Source organism: Cebus imitator, unplaced genomic scaffold, assembly GCF_001604975.1.
Source record: "Cebus imitator isolate Cc_AM_T3 unplaced genomic scaffold, Cebus_imitator-1.0 Scaffold41, whole genome shotgun sequence".
Lineage (NCBI taxonomy): Eukaryota > Metazoa > Chordata > Mammalia > Primates > Cebidae > Cebus > Cebus imitator.
The window spans coordinates 6930305-6948566 of NW_016107356.1; the positions used below are offsets into that span (position 1 = coordinate 6930305).

General features: G+C 44.1%; 1 protein-coding gene across 4 annotated transcripts in view; it reads right to left on the reverse strand.

The window, feature by feature from the left end:
• HLCS (holocarboxylase synthetase) overlaps positions 1 to 18262 on the reverse strand; it is a 216230-nt gene that overhangs the window by 114070 nt on the left and 83898 nt on the right. For all 4 annotated transcript variants that reach the window (XM_017526218.2, XM_017526220.2, XM_037737662.1 and 1 more), the window contains one exon: positions 13937 to 14208. In XM_017526218.2, coding sequence (XP_017381707.1) covers positions 13937 to 14208 — 272 coding nt within the window. The remainder of the gene's footprint in view (positions 1 to 13936; positions 14209 to 18262) is intronic.

An 18262-nucleotide genomic window follows, 5' to 3' on the forward strand; every position in this document is an offset into this window, starting at 1 on the left:
AAAAAAAAAAAAAAAATTAAGCCACAGATCTAGTACAACTCTCTCATCTCACGGATGAGAAACAGACCCAGAGAGTCTGGGTGATTCACCAACATCTCACAGCAGCTGTGTCAAAATAGCATGCAAGAAAGTTACAGTCTGAGGTTTTTCTATTTCATTTTTAGGTAAATTTTGTATACACATATTATCCAATTTTAAATTGAAAACTCTATTCCCATTAAGGTGACCTCTGGAACCAATGGGCAAATAAAGAGGTAGGTACAGACTTCCCCACCATTCCTCCCTCTTCTCGTCTCCTTGCCTTCCGCATCCAGAGAAAATCCTTCCCCGCCAGGCAATGACTTCATCGATTTCCTTCTCACTAATTTGAATACTCTTATGGGAGAGCCAAACAAAAAATGAAAATGATGAATGACCCCTTGTGCAATGCAGAAGAAATGTGGCGTTTAGGATCTCAAAGTGACGGAATACTCCTCATGCAGAAACAGAACATGCTTCTCTACAAAACAAAAAGCAGAAACAAAGGTATTTCAGAGCCCAGAGGGCGTTTGGCCAAATGGTAGATGTGTAAAAGATTTTAAAGGGGCAGGTGAAAGCAAATCAACTCTCACCTCCAAAGCAGGTAACTTTTATTTGAAAGAAAAACAAAAGTTCCTCTAAATAAGCCACAAAGCTCGGTCAGGAGAGAAACAGAAATGGGAGAGAGGGATGCTTAACATGTAGGAGGGAAAATACCTGCTTGGTTATCCAGCGTATTTATTTTACACATTCACAGGATATCCAGCATATTTATTTTATACATTGACTCAAACACATTTTTAATGTGGAGCTCAGCCTCTATCTGCACATCCCGTGTATCCAGGTGACTGGTCAGACCTCAATTACCAAGAACACTAACTTAGAGTTTCTAAAAAGTTTCTACTTAGAAACTACTGTTAAATCATCCCCCAAGTTTGGACAATGCTGCTTTCTTACCATAGATTTCATACTACATCAGAATCTTGAAACATATTCTCAGATTTTATTTGCAGTTTCCAAAGCAGGTGGCTATTGGCAGTGCCGTGTGGGGAAAGCACCTGCTTAGTTGGTAGCTGAAGAGGGGATTAAACCAACTCTTGGTGGCCACCCACTCCACATCAGAGACTGCAATGGGCTTTCCACAGCGCCACCTGCTCTGACCTTCCCCACATGAATGGCATTACCATGAGTGGGCATTACTGCAGCTTCTCCATTTTAAGACGAGGTGTCATAGAATCTGCTTCAGGCCAGTAGCCAATGAAGCTCCGGGGCCTGTCCCGCTTTCAGCACGCCATGCAGCCTTGCCCAGTGGTAAACCAAACTTCAGTAAACTCACGCTGGTTTTTCCAAGGTCATGTCATTGGCCCTACTGCTAAGGAATAGCTTCTTTGCAATCTATAGACTAAGGCTGGGAGTGGCTCACACCTGTAATCCCAGCACTTTGGGAGGCCAATGTGGGTGGATGTCAGGAGTTCAAGACCAGCCTGACCAACATGCTGAAAGCCCATCTCTACTAAAATTACAAAAAATAGCCGGGTGTGGTGGAACATGCCTGTAATCCCAGCTACTCAGGAGGCTGAGGCAGGACAATCACTTGAACCCGGGAGAAGGAGGTTGCAGTGGGCCGAGACTGTACCACTGCTCTCCAGCTAGGTGACAGAGTGAGACTCTGTCTCAAAAAAGAAAAAAAAAAAAATCTATGAACTAGAGTGGAAACAGCTCAAACCATCATAGTGGAAACAGTTCCAACCACCAGTGGATTCAGCTCACTATTAAACTATAATCAACACACTTGGCTTTTTCTCTAAGATAAACCCAAACTAGGGGGAACAGAGTATAGAGAAGTCCCTGCCACCATCTTTCTTAATTATCTTTTCTAGCTCCAAACCTTGCCTTATTACCTTTTCTGGTTTTTTATTGCTTGCTTAAATAATGCAGAGGCATTTGACAAAATGAATATCAAATGTTGTTACAACCAAGCAATTCTGCAGAGTAATAAACATCTGGGTTTTTTTTTTTAACAGAGGATGTAGTAATGTCAGGTGTAGATGTTCTGACTGTCACAGAAGGTTTAGGGGTCTCAGGAAGGTGTGGGTGATGCACAAGGCACATCCACGCAACTGTGAAAATGTTCAAACCACTGCAGATTTGGCTCTTTTGAAATGACTGTGAATTACCTGTGAAAATGACAATTAAAGGGTTAAGATTTTTAAAAAAGAGAAAGTTCAATTAAAAAGAGACTTGCTTCACATAAAAGAGAAACAAACATGAACAGTTTACTATATTTTCTCATCTTTCAAAGAAAGTTGGACTAAAAAAACATTTTAGGCAAAACAGTCATGAGCAATAAATGACTGGTTCTAGTATAATGAGAACAAAACTGTCGAAATCTTCAACAAAAACTCCGTTCCAAGAAAACATCTACCATGCCAGGCACGGTGGCTCAGGCCTATAATCCCAGCACTTCGGGAGGCTAAAGCAGGAGAATCACTTAAATTTAGGAGTTCAAGACCAACCTGGGTAATATAGTGAGACACCCGCCCCCTGCATCTCTACAAAATAATTTAAAAATTATCCAGGCATGCTTCATGCCTGTGGTCCCAGCTACTCTGGAGGCTGAGGTGGGAGGATCACTTGGGCCCAGAAGGTTGAGGCTGCAGTGAGCCATGATCAGACCACTGTACTACAGTCTGGGCAACAGAGTGAGATCCTGTCTCCAAAAAAAATAACAAAAACATACACACATCACAATCCTGGGTGCAGACCACACCAATTTGTTTCATGGACATCTACAGCATTGTTGTTGAAGGATGCGTCATGAAGGCTAAAAAGAACTGCACACAAAGTTTGAATAATAATGAGAGTTTGATAAATATTAGCTATGTACTAAGAACTCTGCTGACATATTATCCCAGTGTGTCTTTGCCCTATCCAGTGAGGTACCCTGAGAGCGAGCTCAATGTCCTCTCTATTCCCCATGGGTCCCAGAGCCTCACACAGGGTCTTGCACACAGCTAGGGTGCCAGAGAAAGTAGTTGAGTAATTAAACTTTTTTTTAAGTAGATGATTTCCAGCTACATTATACAGATAAGGAAATAGAGGCATAAAAGGTTACTGATTTCCCCAAGGTTACTTGTCTAACAAATTGGGATTCCAAACCAGGGCAGCAGGACCCCATCGCAAGATCTAAGTCATGTAAAATGAATGAACCATAGGCCAATATGCAATGTCTGCAAGCACTTTCTGCCCCAGATAGCCTACCATATCATGTACTTTTTTTTTTTTTTTTTATAAAAGTCTCATATACCCTCAAAAGATGAAGACTGCCACCACTGAAACATCCAAAAGATGGATGCTATGGGTCTGAAAGAGCTTCAACTGTTTTGAGCACAGCAGAGTCCCTGCCACAGCTAGGCAGCTTGCCCTACCCTGAAGGAGACCATGTTTACTGCACTCCAGGTGACATTCACTCTTGCTGTTCTGTGCAGTCAAACTTGGAATGCTTCAAGTTGTCCAACAGTAAAATGATGTACAACTGCAACAGACTGAATGTGTGTGTTCCCTCCCCAGTCTCTGTCAAAATTCATGTGTTGAAATCCTAACCCCCAATGTGATGGTAATCACTGTTGGAAGGTGATTAAGTCATAAGGGTGGAGCCCTCACTAATGGGATTAATGCCCTTCTACCTGAGGACGGTTAAGAGCTCTCTTACCCCCTTTCCACCAGGTGAGGATACAAGTCAGCACTCAGCAGGGCTCGGTTGCTCACTCCTGTATTCCTAGCACTTTGAAAGGCTGAGGCAGGCGGATCATTTGGGGTCAGGAGTTTGAGATCAGCCTGGCCAATGAAGAAACCCCGTCTCTACTAAAAATACCAAAAAAAATTAGTTGAGTGTGGCGACGCATGCCTGTAATCCCAGCTGCTCAGGAGGATGAGGCAGAATTGCTTTAACCCAGGAGACAGAGGTTGCAGTGAGTCGAGATCCTGCCATTGCACTCCAGCCTGGGCCACAGAGAGACTCCATCTCAAAAAAAAAAAAAAAAGAAGAAGAAGAAGTAGTCAGCATTCGACAATCTGGAAAAGAATTTGACCAAGCTGGGTAGCACCTTGATCTCAGACTTCCAGTCTCTGGAATGGTGAGAAACAAATTTCTGTTGTTTACAGGTCACTCAGTGGATGGCACCCCAAATTGATGAAGACATCAGCATCAATGCTGAGAGGACACTGGGACGGTGAGTTCTAATGAAAATGTCACCCAAATAGAACACACTATCGCTATCATAAACGGTAAACATCAGAACTCTCCCCTACTTAAAAAATCAGTTACAAAACACGAAAACAAACAACCAAGAACACTAAAAGTTAATGTAGAAGCATCTCTGAAAAATACCAGGCCACAGGATAATTCAACTTCAGGAGCTTGGCATGTGAAAAGTTAACTTATTCATGTGTTGAATTAGAACAACAACAACAAAGTTTTGATGGAGAACTTGCCAGAATAACCCTTCTGTCACACCGCTGCCAAAGTCAAAGGCTAAAGTTACATTTTAAACTTCAGAAGTAAATATTAAAATGAAGGTTTTTTAAAATTCTTCAATAATTTTCACTTTTAAAGTACCAAACTGACACATAAAAAAATTCGCACTAATTATTCCAAGCAATCAACGTCTTTAAAACCCTTTATTTCACAATTACGCTAATATCCCATTAATTTGGGACACTTACCAATGTATTTATTCTTTGCTCATTACCTATGTGCACATTAAGAGTACACCAATAACACAATACAGGCATTAATATGTAAAACATCAACAAAAGCCATCTGGAAAGCTAATGAATAATCAAGGGATTTCAAATTAAACTATAGAATTTTCCCTTAGAATCTTTAGGACAACACTGTCAAGCTCAATCTATTCACTTCGCCTCCAGAATCAATTTTTCAAACTTTATGACAGGTCTAATCGCTTCCACCTGTGTCTCCAGCTTGACTCTTGACTGGCATGCTACCAGCCAGGGTGGAAATGTAGACAAAGACCCCTATTAGGATCCGGCTGTTTCTCTACTGTGAGGTCACTCAGCCATTAAATTAGTTCCAGCCCAATTTCTGTCCTCTCGGGCCTCAACTTCAGGGGAGGAGGGTGCAGAGTTGAGTCAGTTAGCAGCACAGAACCAGAAGGGAAGAAAAGGGGGAAAGAAGTTTGGGACTGACTAGGTAGGTGTGCACGCGGCTGAAAAGCTGGGGTGCACCCCAAACTCTGAAGTTGAAATACTTTCTTCAATGACTGCAGCTATTCTCCCCAATGCTTTCCTGTCCCCCTTTCCATTTTTAAAAAACGTATATTTTATAGGATTGTGTTTCCTTTTCTTCTTCACTTGTAGAAAGTCAACTGTCTCCCACACAACATTTCCTCAACTCACACAAGCCTGATTCACAAAATCAGGCGCTTTTAGCTCAGCCATCTAAAAGCGCCAGAGGTCACTGAGAGATAGGAAGGCTGGTTGGTGGAAGCTCTGGTGTGGGGGCATCGCCGGGGCAAAGGAGTTGAGCTGAGGGTGCCTGGAGAGCATCTAGTGCTACAACACTGAAGCCAGCAAGGCTCAGGGAGGAGAGACTATCCAGGTCACAGAGTTAGTGAATGATAAAGTCTTGGTTCCAGCATTTTCCCTACTAGGTTATGAGCTCTACAGCAACAGGAACAAGGCCCGACACACAGTAACAGCAAAAACAAAAACAGAAACTCTGCACGTCTCTCCTGTATCACTGTGCCCACTTCCTTTCTGCCCAAAGCCCCAGTGCTCAGACCAAGAATGGTATATGCGACTTTACAAACTGGCACACGCACCAGGATCTGCTTCTGCAAATGCGCCGTCAGGCACGGATGCTGACTTAGCCGCCGTGACACCTCTCCAGTGCCTGACGCGGTGCCTGGCGTACAGGAGATGCTCCAGAAATGCTCATCCCATGAGGCAAAGAAGCCAAATCTAAGCCTGGAACATCAAGAGACATAAACGGTGACAAATGAGAAATCAGCTTATTTAACAAGAAAATCTAAAATATTCTTTACAAATACGAGACGTCCAACCCTTGGCCAGCTCATTCAGAATGCACGAATATATGCAGGAAATCAGCATAAGCAAGGAAGGTTATGCTCATCTGCTCACCACACACTGCAGCTTCACGTCATTTCACTACCTGACAGAGACTTGGTATAAGTCAATCAAAAAAGATACTATCGGCCAAATAAAAGATGATTCCAAAAATAGCACAATGACTCAGTTATCCCAAGCTCCTATGTTTCACAGTCTAATCTCACACTGTCTCCAAAGTAGAGGGTCGATTGTCATTTATCAGGAGATTAGATAGAATGTGCCGCACTCCCACCATGTCAAGGCAGAGAGGGCTCTGGGAGGGGCTTTTCCTGCAGTGACAATAGATTTGCACTGGCCAGTCCACACCCACTTCTCTAGACCCTACTACCACTAATAGCTCACATTTGCAAAGGGATTCCTGAGCTGTAGCTGTGGGATGTGGCCCTGGAACAAGTGGAAGTTCACCGTCACAGATACAGACACAGACTGGACCCATGTCCCTGGGACTCTACCTAACTGTTCACAGGGAAACCTACCAGGAAATAGCACAGGAAAATAAAGGCCTCTGGCATGAAACATAACCAGCAATACACGGGCATGGTGACACGGTTAGGCCCTGTGTCCCCACACAAATCTCATCTTGAATTATAATCCTTTAATCCTCGTGATCCCCACATGTCAAGGGAGAAACCGGGTGGAGGTAACTGGATCATGGGTGTGGTCCCCCTGGGCTGTTCTCATGATAGTGAGTTCTCAGGAGATCTGATGGGTTTGTACATGTTTGCTAGTTCCTCCTGTGTTCATTCTCCTTCCTGCCGCCCTGTGAAGAAGGTGCCTTGCTTCCCCTTCGCCTTCCGCCATGACTGTAAGTTTCCGGAGGCCTCCCCAGGCATGCTGAACTGTGAGTCAGTTAAACCTCTTTCCTTTATAAATTACCCAATCTCAGGCAGTTCTTTATAGCAATGTGGAAACAGACTAATACACATGGCACCCAGAAAGTGCTACCCTGACAATAGTGTGGAAAAGCAATTCATGGTCAGGAAGACATGTCAGAGAAAATGGCTGGAGCCTGGGATAAAGGATGAAATAAACTTTTCTAAGCAAAAGAGTTGGGTGGCAAAGCCAAGTCAGATTCCTGGGGGAAAGAGCAACACTCACGGGGTTTGGTTTTTTACTTTGAGGGTAAAGGGGGCTCATTCATCAGCAAGCGGCACCCGCATTGCCCTGTGACTTCCTCTCCCCAGAGTGCTCTCCCCTCTACTCAATCACAAATGTGCTTAAAAACTTGCAGGGTGGAGGCACAAGGTAAAGGTGGGGGGCGGTTAATGTTCTAAGAAAAGCTACTCAGAGAAATGAAAGCTCTCTACAACAGTACCATGGTAGCTCAGCTGGATTTGCAGTCAAAGAAGAAAATATGATGTCCTCCAAAATCTGTCAGAAATCTCCAAATCCTCTATATTTGTCAACACCTAAAAAAAAAAAAAAAAAAAATTCCTCTAATGGCTGAGCACAGTGGCACACACCTGTAATCCCAGTACTTTGGGAGGCTGAGGCGGGCAGATCGTCTGAGGTCAGGAGTTCGAGACCAGCCTGACCAACATGGAGAAACCCCACCTCTAATAAAAATACAAAATTAGCAGGGCGTGGTGGCTCATGCCAATAATCCCAGCTACTCAGGAGCCTGAGGCAGGAGAATCGCTTGAACCCAAGAAGTGGAGGTTGCCGTGAGCTGAGATCACACCATTGCACTCCAGCCTGGGTAACGAGAGTGAAATTCCAACTAAAAAAAAAAAAAATTCCTCTAATTACCTTGAGTAAGCACAAGTGAAACAAAATCAGTGTTGTAGGTCAAATAATTCCGTGTGATCCTAAATCTGGTAGGCCCTGGCACTGTAAGAATGTGTATACGGCTTTCAGCGCCTCCAGCTATTTTTCCTGATAGTCTGAGAAACTGAAAGTAGATGCCTGAGGCAGAATTCTAATTTTCTTCCAATGTCTACCCTCCTCCCCTTCTTAGTGATAGAAGCCTGGTTTCCAGTGAGATTCATGGATGCCCACCTATAAAGACCACATTTATTTCCCAGCCTTGTTTGTAGGTAGACAGGTCACGTGACCAGCTACTGTTTATAATATATAAGCAAAAAGGTCATGTGCAACTTCTGTCCCTTAAAGAATTGCCTTCTTTAACGCTTCCTCCGGCTTACTGGCTCAGGTAAGAACATAAACACTGGGGTTGCCATCTTGGGCCAACTCAAGTTGGCCCTTGACACATGAGCCAACACGCCAATGCTGCACTTCCCATCTCAGCCTATCTCATTTGCAGGAGAGAAAAATAAACTTTCATCCTGTTTCCGTTTTGGGATATCTGTTGCACAGAGCGAAACCTAATCCTAATTGCCCTAGGAACTGGTACCTGAATCGGGGTGATAGGTCTTAGATTTTACGTATGCCACCAGAAACAAGGCCTCGAAGTGCTGCCTGATATGGAGGAGATGGGCAGGGGATGGCTGGCAAGGACACAGGTGTCACAGGTTCTCCACTGGTGACCACTGCAGCAAAGCCTTTGATCGAGTCCTGACCTTCTACATGTCGGGAGGTGGACCTAGTGTCTGTTAGAAGCTGTATCCTTAGGAGACAGCTCTGAAAATTCAAAATGACAGCATTTGCCAGTCCTTGACATTCTCAGCAAAGTTCAAGCAAAGAGAAATAACCTCTAACTAAAGCTAACTAGTCTCAAGAAAGGGAGAAAAAATACAGATTTGATTAGAAAGGAGCTTTGTTTCAGCAACCAACATTCTAAGTTGAGCCTATAGGGCTGTCTCTGCAGTCCCAGCAGGAGATATGACAGATGCTTCACTGTATAGGGCCCAGAAGTGTGTGCCAAAGATATGATTAAGGGCCTGGCCTTCCACCCAAGCCCACGGTTTCATTTGGCCTAAGGGAGGTGCTATTAAATTGGGAGGGAATGGAATGGCAGAGCACTGAGGCCTTTAAAAGACCAGTTTTTAGGCTGAAAAACTGTCTAGACAAGATCTTGATGGTTACTCACATGGAACCAATCAGAAGCAAACAGACTGGAGGGCTACTAAAGTCTTGAGAGACTTGTATCTCCACAGAAACCTTAAGGCTGGCCTATAAAAAGCTGTGACTATTCAGTCCTCAAAACAACACCCAGACCCCAAATCCTCCCAGGAAGCGCGTGTTAGAAGCCCATCCCCTCCAGTATCCATCTCCGACATGGTGCAGGGAAGACCCTTTCAGAAGGAAAAGCTAGGACTCTAAAAGATGCCAGGAAACAGTTCCCAGAGGGCAGAACATGGGTTGCCAGACAGTGACAAGGAAACGTACTGGCCGCCAGTGCAGGAGATGCAGGGGGACTTGATGGTCCCGATTTCTACTACAGCAGCGTGGCATACGGTGTGCTGGGGGCAGACAGCTCGTCTGTTTCAATTAACAGATTACAAGACCTCAATAGGCACATGTGGCCCTAAAAGAGAAAACAGTACATCACCCGGAGATCCTGAATCTGACTGAATGGAAGGAAAAGAATGTGATACTAGGGTCATCTTCCTTGAGAAAGGGGTAAGAGTTTTCTATGGAGAGGAAGAGAGAGATGCATGTGGATATCTGGGACCTCAGCAGAAACTGCTGGCTGTTCCCTACTGTGTCCTTCCCCGTTTTCCTTAGGAATACAACTCCCAGTTTTTAGCTGGTGCAGGTTCTATGATGGGGAAGGGAAGACAGAGAGAAAGTTTTTAAAAATAGTATATCAAGATCCATACCTAATGTAAATTTCACTTATACTTCAGCCTATCAGGAAAGAGCTGCTCAATTGCTGCAGAAATGATATACACATATGAAGAGAGAAATAAGCATTGAGAGAACTCAGTCTATGGTTTTGAAACTTTTTCTTGTCCTGTCCAATTGGTTCATCGAAGTGATAGTCTTATCACGTTGACCAGGCTGGTCTCAAACTCCTGGGCTTAAGCAATTCTCCTGTCTCAGCCTCCCAAAGTGCTGCAATTACAGTCATGAGCCACAAAAAAAAAATATGCCATAATATATATATATATATATATATATATATTTTTTTTTTTTTTTTTTTTTTTTTTTTTTTTTTTTTAATGAGACAGTCTTGTTCTGTCACCCAGGCTGGAGTGCAATGGCATGATCTCGGCTCACTGCAACTTCTGCCTCCTGGATTCAAGCGATTCTCCTGCCTCAGCCTCCCAAGTATATGGGATTACAGGCATGTGCCACTACTGCCTGGCTAATTTTTGTATTTTTAGTAGAGATGGGGTTTCATCATGTTGGCCAGGCTGGTCTTGAACTCCTGATCTCAAATGTTCTGCCCACCTCGGCCTCCCAAAATGCGAGGATTACAGGCGTGAGCCACTGTGCCCAGCTGCATCCCACATTTTCAATAAATATTCAGAAACAGGAATAATTCCACAAACAATAAATTCTGTTACCTGGAATTCTACACACTGGTGTGATACTAGTGGTTGACACTGTTCTGGTAATGACTCCAAAGCACTAAAACAACGGTTCCCAACCTTTTTGGCACGAGGGTATAATTTTGTGGAAGACAATTTGTCCACGGGTAGGGGTTTGGGGGTGGTTCTGGGATGAAACTGCTCCACCTCAGATCATTAGGTATTAGATTTTCTTAAGGAGCACACAACCTAGATCCCTCACATGCACAGTTCACAACAGGGTTTGAGCTCCTATGAGAATCTAATGCTGCTGTTGATTTGACAGGAGGTGGGGCTCAGCAAGTGATGCTCACCTGCATTGCTCACCTGCTGCTGTGCGGCCCAGTTCCTAACAGGCTACAGACCGGATGGGTACCAGTCCACAGCCTGGGAGCTGGGGATCCCTGCACTAAAAATTAATGTATGAGATTCATTGATTTGTGTAAAGCAGCAACCGGAAGAGAAGAGCTGCAGTACACGTTACCTATTATTACTGCCACAAATAGACTATGTTTCCATAAGGATAGCTCATTAGAATAGTTTGGATTTGTGTTCCTTCCCAAATCTCATGTCGAATTGTAATCCCCAGTGTTGGAGGAGGGCCTGGTGGGAGGTGATCGGATCATGGGGGTGGATTTCATCCTTGCTGTTCTCACGAGATCTGGTTGTTTAAAAGAGTGTGGCACCACCCCCTTGGCTCCCTTCCTCCTGCTCCCACCATGTAAGATGTGCCTGCTTCCCCTTCACCTTCTGCAATGATTTTAAGTTTCCTGCAGCCTCCCCAGTCATGCTTCCTGTACAGCCTGCAGAACTGTGAATCAATGAAACCTCTTTTCTTTGTAAACTACCCAGTCTCAGGTCCTTATAGCAATGCGAGAACCAACTGACACACTTGTGTAGGATCAAATACAGTTTTAGAAATATTTTGGTCTTATTCTTGGAATGTAACAAGCCATGCATTTTGTTCATCCATCTATCTCGTGGTCCCTCTAACACCAAGGTGATCTCTTCAAATATCTTCTCCTTACAAAGGAAACTGCCTCCCACCCAGAGGAATTTCTTCCCAGGCTCACTGACTCAGTAGGCTTCTGTGAGTAACTTCACCTAGCAGTGTTAGGAAGGAACCCCCGGGAACAGTGGACGCAGTGCATCTATGGTAAGCTAAGGCCATCAACAGCCATTCATTCCATATCAGCTCTGCCCCAAGCAAGGTATTCATAACAATCAAACCAGACAAGAAGAGAAACAAAGATTCCTAAACACTCTCAGAAAGCCTAAAATATTTTTCCCCTTTGAAAAATGAAAACTCTTAACCCTATGGGAGTTTCCACCTCTACTGTTGGCAAGCTCAGCTTCCATGTCTGTCAAACACTTTTACAGACCCAAGTTCACAAAGGCAGAGGGTTTTTTTAAGTTTAATATCAAAAGTAAACTTCCTGATATCCAAGAATACTAAGGTCATGTATTTATACAGGTTCTTTTTCACCCCAAAACACAGGCTGGACAGCATGTGGTGAAGCCTTCTGCAGATGCATGGAAGCCTCGATCCCTCCGCACGCTCAAGGCACGTGCTGACCTCTTGGTGATGCACTGCCCCGGCCACGAGCTCCAGGACCACACTTCCAAAGTTCCCAGACTGCGCTCACATGAAATATTCTTCAGTGTTCTCCACAGAAACAACAAAAATGGTCTGAGAGTACACGTATTTTTTTATCTAAACTTCACCTCCCCAAATCTGTTGTTCAATAGCTTGTCAGATTTTATTTAGAAAATTTAACTATCAGGAGTTACCCCTTCAATGTAATAAAGTCTTCACTTGAGTAACAAAAGGATTATTACAGAGTTTGCAACAAGCAAGCGATGACTGTTCCATCTACAAGAACAGGCTTTTTCCTTTTCTACTGGGAAGCAATGGGTGTCAGGGGAGGGGTGGGAGCAGGAGAATTAGGGGACACTAAAAAATAAAAGTACCTATGACAACACAAATTAACTCAGTATACAACTGTCAATGAACATGGCTCACAGTTCCCCTCCCAGTCTGTCCCCATTGCTCTGATAATCCTCCCAAACGATTCAGCCAATGCTTCCTCTAATATAACACACATACTAAAACCACCATTCCAATGATGCTAAGTGTGAGTCAAGAAAACGCTAAAGTTAGCTCATCATTTTATAGCAATATAGCATTAAGTTTGAGAAACTATTAAGAAAAAAGCCCAAAATACTCCCATATATTGAATTATACATCTGTCTAATCATGTGGTCCCCATGAGTGAAATGCCTAGAAACTATGAATCCAGTTATTCTGGGAATATTTCATTCTTTAAAATTTTGACCCCACATTGAGGGAAGGCACTTTTGTTGTTTCCTTCCTCTATAACCCAATTTTTTAAACTAAAATAGTATTAATGTTATTGAGGAGTTTTTAAAAATTCCTTTCATTTGTTTTCTACTTTTTAATCTTTAATCAAAGGCTACATAATGGAAAGAATCAAAAGGAAAACTTGCAATAAGAGTAAATTTCAAATATCCTAACAGGGTTATGGACTGCTTTAAAAAGGTATTGGGGCTGGACATGGCGGCTCAAGCCTAAAATCCCAGCACTCTGGGAGGCTGAGTCAGGAGGATCGCTTGAGCCCAGAAGTTCGAAGTCAGCTTGGGCAACATGGCGAAACCCTGTCTCTACCAAAAATACTAAACTTAGCTGGGTGTGGTGACGTGTGCCTATAGTTCCAGCTACTTGGGAGGCTGAGGCAGGAGCATCCCTTGAGCTCAGAAGGTCGAGGCTGCAGTGAGCCATGACTGTACCACTGCACTCTAGCCTGGATGACAGAGCAAGACCCTGTCTCCAAAAATAAATAAATAAAAGTATTGGATAGCAATGTACCAAAAACACTTTTCAAAATACAAAGCTCTAACTTTTTTCAATTTAACACAGCTTAGGTGATATTCAAACTTGCTATTCAAATGCCCCTGAAAAACACCCTCAATTAAATGTCTTAACACTGACTGTAACTGCACAAAAGTAGAATGATAAACTGAGCAATAATGCCACATCCTTTTCATAATATTATTTTAACAAAGAACATTCTGAAGGCCCAATTCAAGGAAGCAAGACACAAAGCACAACCACCTTCCATTCCCATAAAAAACAACTCTGTGATCAAAGAACTTCAACTTCCCTTCCCACAATTGAACTCTTCTAAGGACAAAAGTACTTCCAACTTGCTAACAGGTCTAGTCCAACATGCTTTCTAGTCCAACTCTATCCCCTCCCCAACTATTGGTGAGAGAGGATGCAATGGAACAGGAATCCTCCCAGCAGATGCAGAGGAGGCCTGCTCACACCTTACCCATCCAGGAGACGCATCGTCGTGGGGGTCACTTCAGCAAACAAAATTACTTTCCCCAACTGCTTGGTCTGCAGATTTTGGCGATAGATCTCCAAGTTGAAATTTTCTGATGCGAAGGCCTCCATGTCGGTCACCACAGGTATATGAGATGGGGTGATTTCCACTTCAGACACATAGGATGAAACAAATTTAAGGGAGAGCTGGCTGGATTTTATTTCTCCCTCAGAGTCCACATGTTTCGTAAGCCACTGCATAAGAGGATCCCGGATTTCCTGTGTCATAAAGAAATGACAAAGCCGTAATTTGGAATTACATTGACGATGGTAGCTTTACCTTAAAATGCCATTTTGGTAATATGAGTACTTCCGAAATTATCACCAATAAAAGCTAGATTAACATATTCCACACATCTAAACTATCAGATAATATAATAAATATACTCAATTTGCCTATACTATAAAATAAGCTGTTCAGAAACCAGGATCCAAGCAAATCAGTTCAGTTCATGATTATACTCCTTATCTTACATTCTGTGATGATTTTCAAGATTCCCCTCCAGTCTAGAGTTCATAAGTAGTTCTCCAGTCCTCTGTGCATTTTATGGAAAACTTTTATCGTTCTGCCCCACAAAGAAATTCATTATCCTATCTAGAAAAACAACAACAGAAAACCCTGGGTGAAAGAAGTCACAGAACATAAAGCACTAAGATAGAGAACACTTGGGCTCAGCCTCAGGTCTTAGACAAACTCCACTTCCTCATGTAAAGACAAGGCAAGTTGATCACCCACAAGGAAGACACTCATTTTCACAAAGGGAAAGTGGGGTACCCCAAAGCTGCCTTCTGTTTGCCCCAAATGGAGGTACAAGGGGAGGACGGAAGGCAAAACCTAGAAGAGATGCTGCCCACTACAGCCGCAGAGCTCTCTATTCTACCCCCGAAACCACACAGCTGCAGGAGGTTCCCCCACCCCAGACCTTAGAGTTCCCAGAGGCCTTCCTCCAGGGTGGTTTATGGAACTCAGGGCTGAGGCAAGTCATCATCTCAAGAGACCTGCAAAAACTTACTAAGATCTCAGTAAACACAGATTCAGGCTCTTAGGCCATCCTCCTGCAAACACCAGGCCCTTCAAATCCAAAGCTCCCTGTGGCTACAGAGAAGTGGCTTCAAAGACAAAACTTAATTCAACTAATTTCAACTGACCAAACTTTAAAACTCACATCTAGGCCGGGTGCGGTGGCTCAAGCCTGTAATCCCAGCACTGTGGGAGGCCGAGGCGGGTGGATCACGAGGTCAAGAGATCGAGACCATCCTGGTCAACATGGTGAAACCCCGTCTCTACTAAAAATACAAAAATATTAGCTGGCCATGGTGGCGCGTGCCTGTAATCCCAGCGACTCAGGAGGCTGGGGCAGGAGAATTGCCTGAACCCAGGAGACGGAGATTGCGGTGAGCCGAGATCGCGCCATTGCACTCCAGCCTGGATAACAAGAGCGAAACTCCATCTCAAAAAAGAAAAAAAAAAAAAAAAAACTCACATCTAGTTTGCAGATAATACAGAGGAGAAGAGAACAAGTGAAATGACTTCAGAAGAAAGCATTCAGAAGAAACCCAGGAGATAAAACATTTTATAGGGCAGCTGGGCTGGAATCTTCAACTAGTCAATGTCATGGTGGAGATGCAGTGGGGACAGAGAGGTGGAGGGGGACCCAGTCTAGATTAGAAGGGGCGTAAAAGACATAATGAAATGAAATAGGTGGCTCTTCATTGGATTCCAATTTAAACAAACTAGCTGGAAAGAACAATTAGGAAATTTGAATGTGAACAGTATACATTAGATGACAAACTAGAATTACTGTCAGTTTTAAGTGATAAGGGTACTGTGGAAGCTGGGCACAGTGGCTCACTCCTGTAATCCCAGCACTTTGATAGGGTGAGGCAGGCAGATTGCTTGAGCTCAGGAGTTTGAGACCAGCCTGGACAACATGGCGAAAACCTGTCTCTACTAAAAATATAAAAATCAGCCAGGCATGGTGGCATGCAACTGTAGTCTCAGCTGCTCAGGTCGCTGAGGTAGGAAGACTGCTTGAGCCTAAGAGGCGGAGGCTGCAGTGAGACAACGCACCACTGCACTCCTGCCTGAGTGACAGAACCAAACCCTGTCTCAAGAAAAAAAGGAGGTACTGTGGTGACATAGGAAAAGTCCTTAATTTTTAGAAATGTATATATGTCATGATATCTGTAACTTATCCCCAAAATATATAAAATAAATAAAGCAAAGTGTTGATAATTGCTAAATCTAGATGATGGGCATTTGGGATACGTGTTACAGTATTCTCTCTATTTTTGTTTGTTTGTTTGTTTGTTTGTTTGTTTGAGACGGAGTCTTGTTCTCGTCGCCCAGGCTACAGTGGTGTGATTTTGGCTCACTGTAACCTCCACCTTCCAAGTTCAAGCAATTCTCCTGACTCTGCTTCCCGAGTAGCTGGGATTATGACACCCACCACTACGCCTGGCTACTTTTTGTATTTTTAGTAGGGATGGGGTTTCTCCATGTTGGTCAGGCTGGTCTCGAACTCCTGACCTCAGGTGATCCACCCACCTCAGCCTCCCAAAGTGCTGGGATTGTAGGTGTGGGCCACTGTGCCTGGCCCTATTCTCTTTATTCCTTTCCATGTTTGAGAACTGTCATAATTAAGAGTAAAAAAAAGTGGTGAAATAAAAATAAGCTATTTAAAAATAATAAATTCAGGCCAGGCACAGTGACTCACGCCTATAATCCCAGCACTGATGCCAGGTCACTTGAGGCCAGGAGTTCGAGACTAGCCTAGGCAACATGGCGAGACCCCAACTCTACTAAAAATACAAAAATTAGCTGGGCATGGTGGCACGTACCTATAAACCCATTTACTCAGGAGGCTGAGGCAGAAGAATCTCTTGAACCCAGGAGGCGGAGGTTGCGGCGAGCTGAGATCACACCACTGTACTCCAGCCTGGGTGAAGGAACAAAACTCCATCTCAAAAAATAATAATAATAATGAATTCAATTGACCATACACTGGCAACCCACTCCTCCCATCATCTATTCAACGAATGTTACAGAATGTCTCCCATATGGCAGGCAGTCTCGCAGGCTCTGAGAACTGAGCAATGATCAAAGGGGCCAAAATTCCTATCTCTGTAGGGTTAATGCTATAGGGTGAGAGTCAGAAAGTTTAAAAAGGCCTGGCACAGTGGCTCACGCCTGTAATCCTACCACTTTGGGAGGCCAAGATGGGCGGATCACTTGAGGTCAGAAATTCAAGACCAGCCTGGTCAACATGGTGAAACCTCATCTCTACTAAAAATACAAAAAATTAACTGGGTGTGGTGGCATGTACCTGTAATCCTGGCTACTTGGGAGGCTGAGGCATGAGAATCACTTGCACCCGGGAGGCGGAGGTTGCAGTAAGCCAAGGTTGTGCCACTGCACTCCAGCCTGGGTGACAGAGCAAGACTCGGTCTCAAAAAAATAAATAAATACAATACAATACATAGAATGTTAGAGAGTAATACGTACAAAGGAGGGGCAAGAAAGCAGAGAAGAGAGAAAAGAAGAGAGGGAGGCCACTTCAGATGAGACAGATGGAGGACCTGATGAGAAGGCGATGCTTAAGGAAAGGCTTGGAGCAAGTGAGGGAGGGCGCTGGGACAAAATCCAGAAAACTGTGTCATTATATTTATTTATAAAGGGATTCCAGCAAGTGCAAAGGCTCCCGGAATGGGGAAGAGCCTGATCAGGGCACAGCATTTGAGCAGAGTGAACCTGGAAAGAAGGCAGAGCGCCAGGGCCAGAGAGGTGGATGGGGTGGCGAGGGCCACATCGTGGAGGGTCTCGAAGGCCACTGTGAGGACTGGGCATTCACTCGAGGACCAACAGAGAGCGCCAGAAGGTTCCAGGGAAGGGCGTAGGATGTCCTACCTCAGTTGGAGCAGGATCGCCCCACTCTTGACTCCTGCGTTGAGAGCAGCCTGAGGGGAACAAACAGGCAGAGAAACTAGTTATGAAGTCACCTAAATGACCCCGGAGTGGGACCACTGCCTGGACCGGTGTGTGGCAGACACGGTAAGAAAGGACAGCATTCGCAGTATACTCTGAAGTGCAGGCTACAGGATTTGCAAACAAGTCATACTTGAGATGTTAGAGAAAACAGAGGCTCACAAAAGAGCCCAAGATTTCTGGCCTAAACACCTGGAAGGATAGAACTGCTACTGGAAATACCACAGGGAGAGCAGGTTTGGAGAGGAAGAGGCAGAAGGTCAGCCCTGGGTGTACTAAGCTTGAACT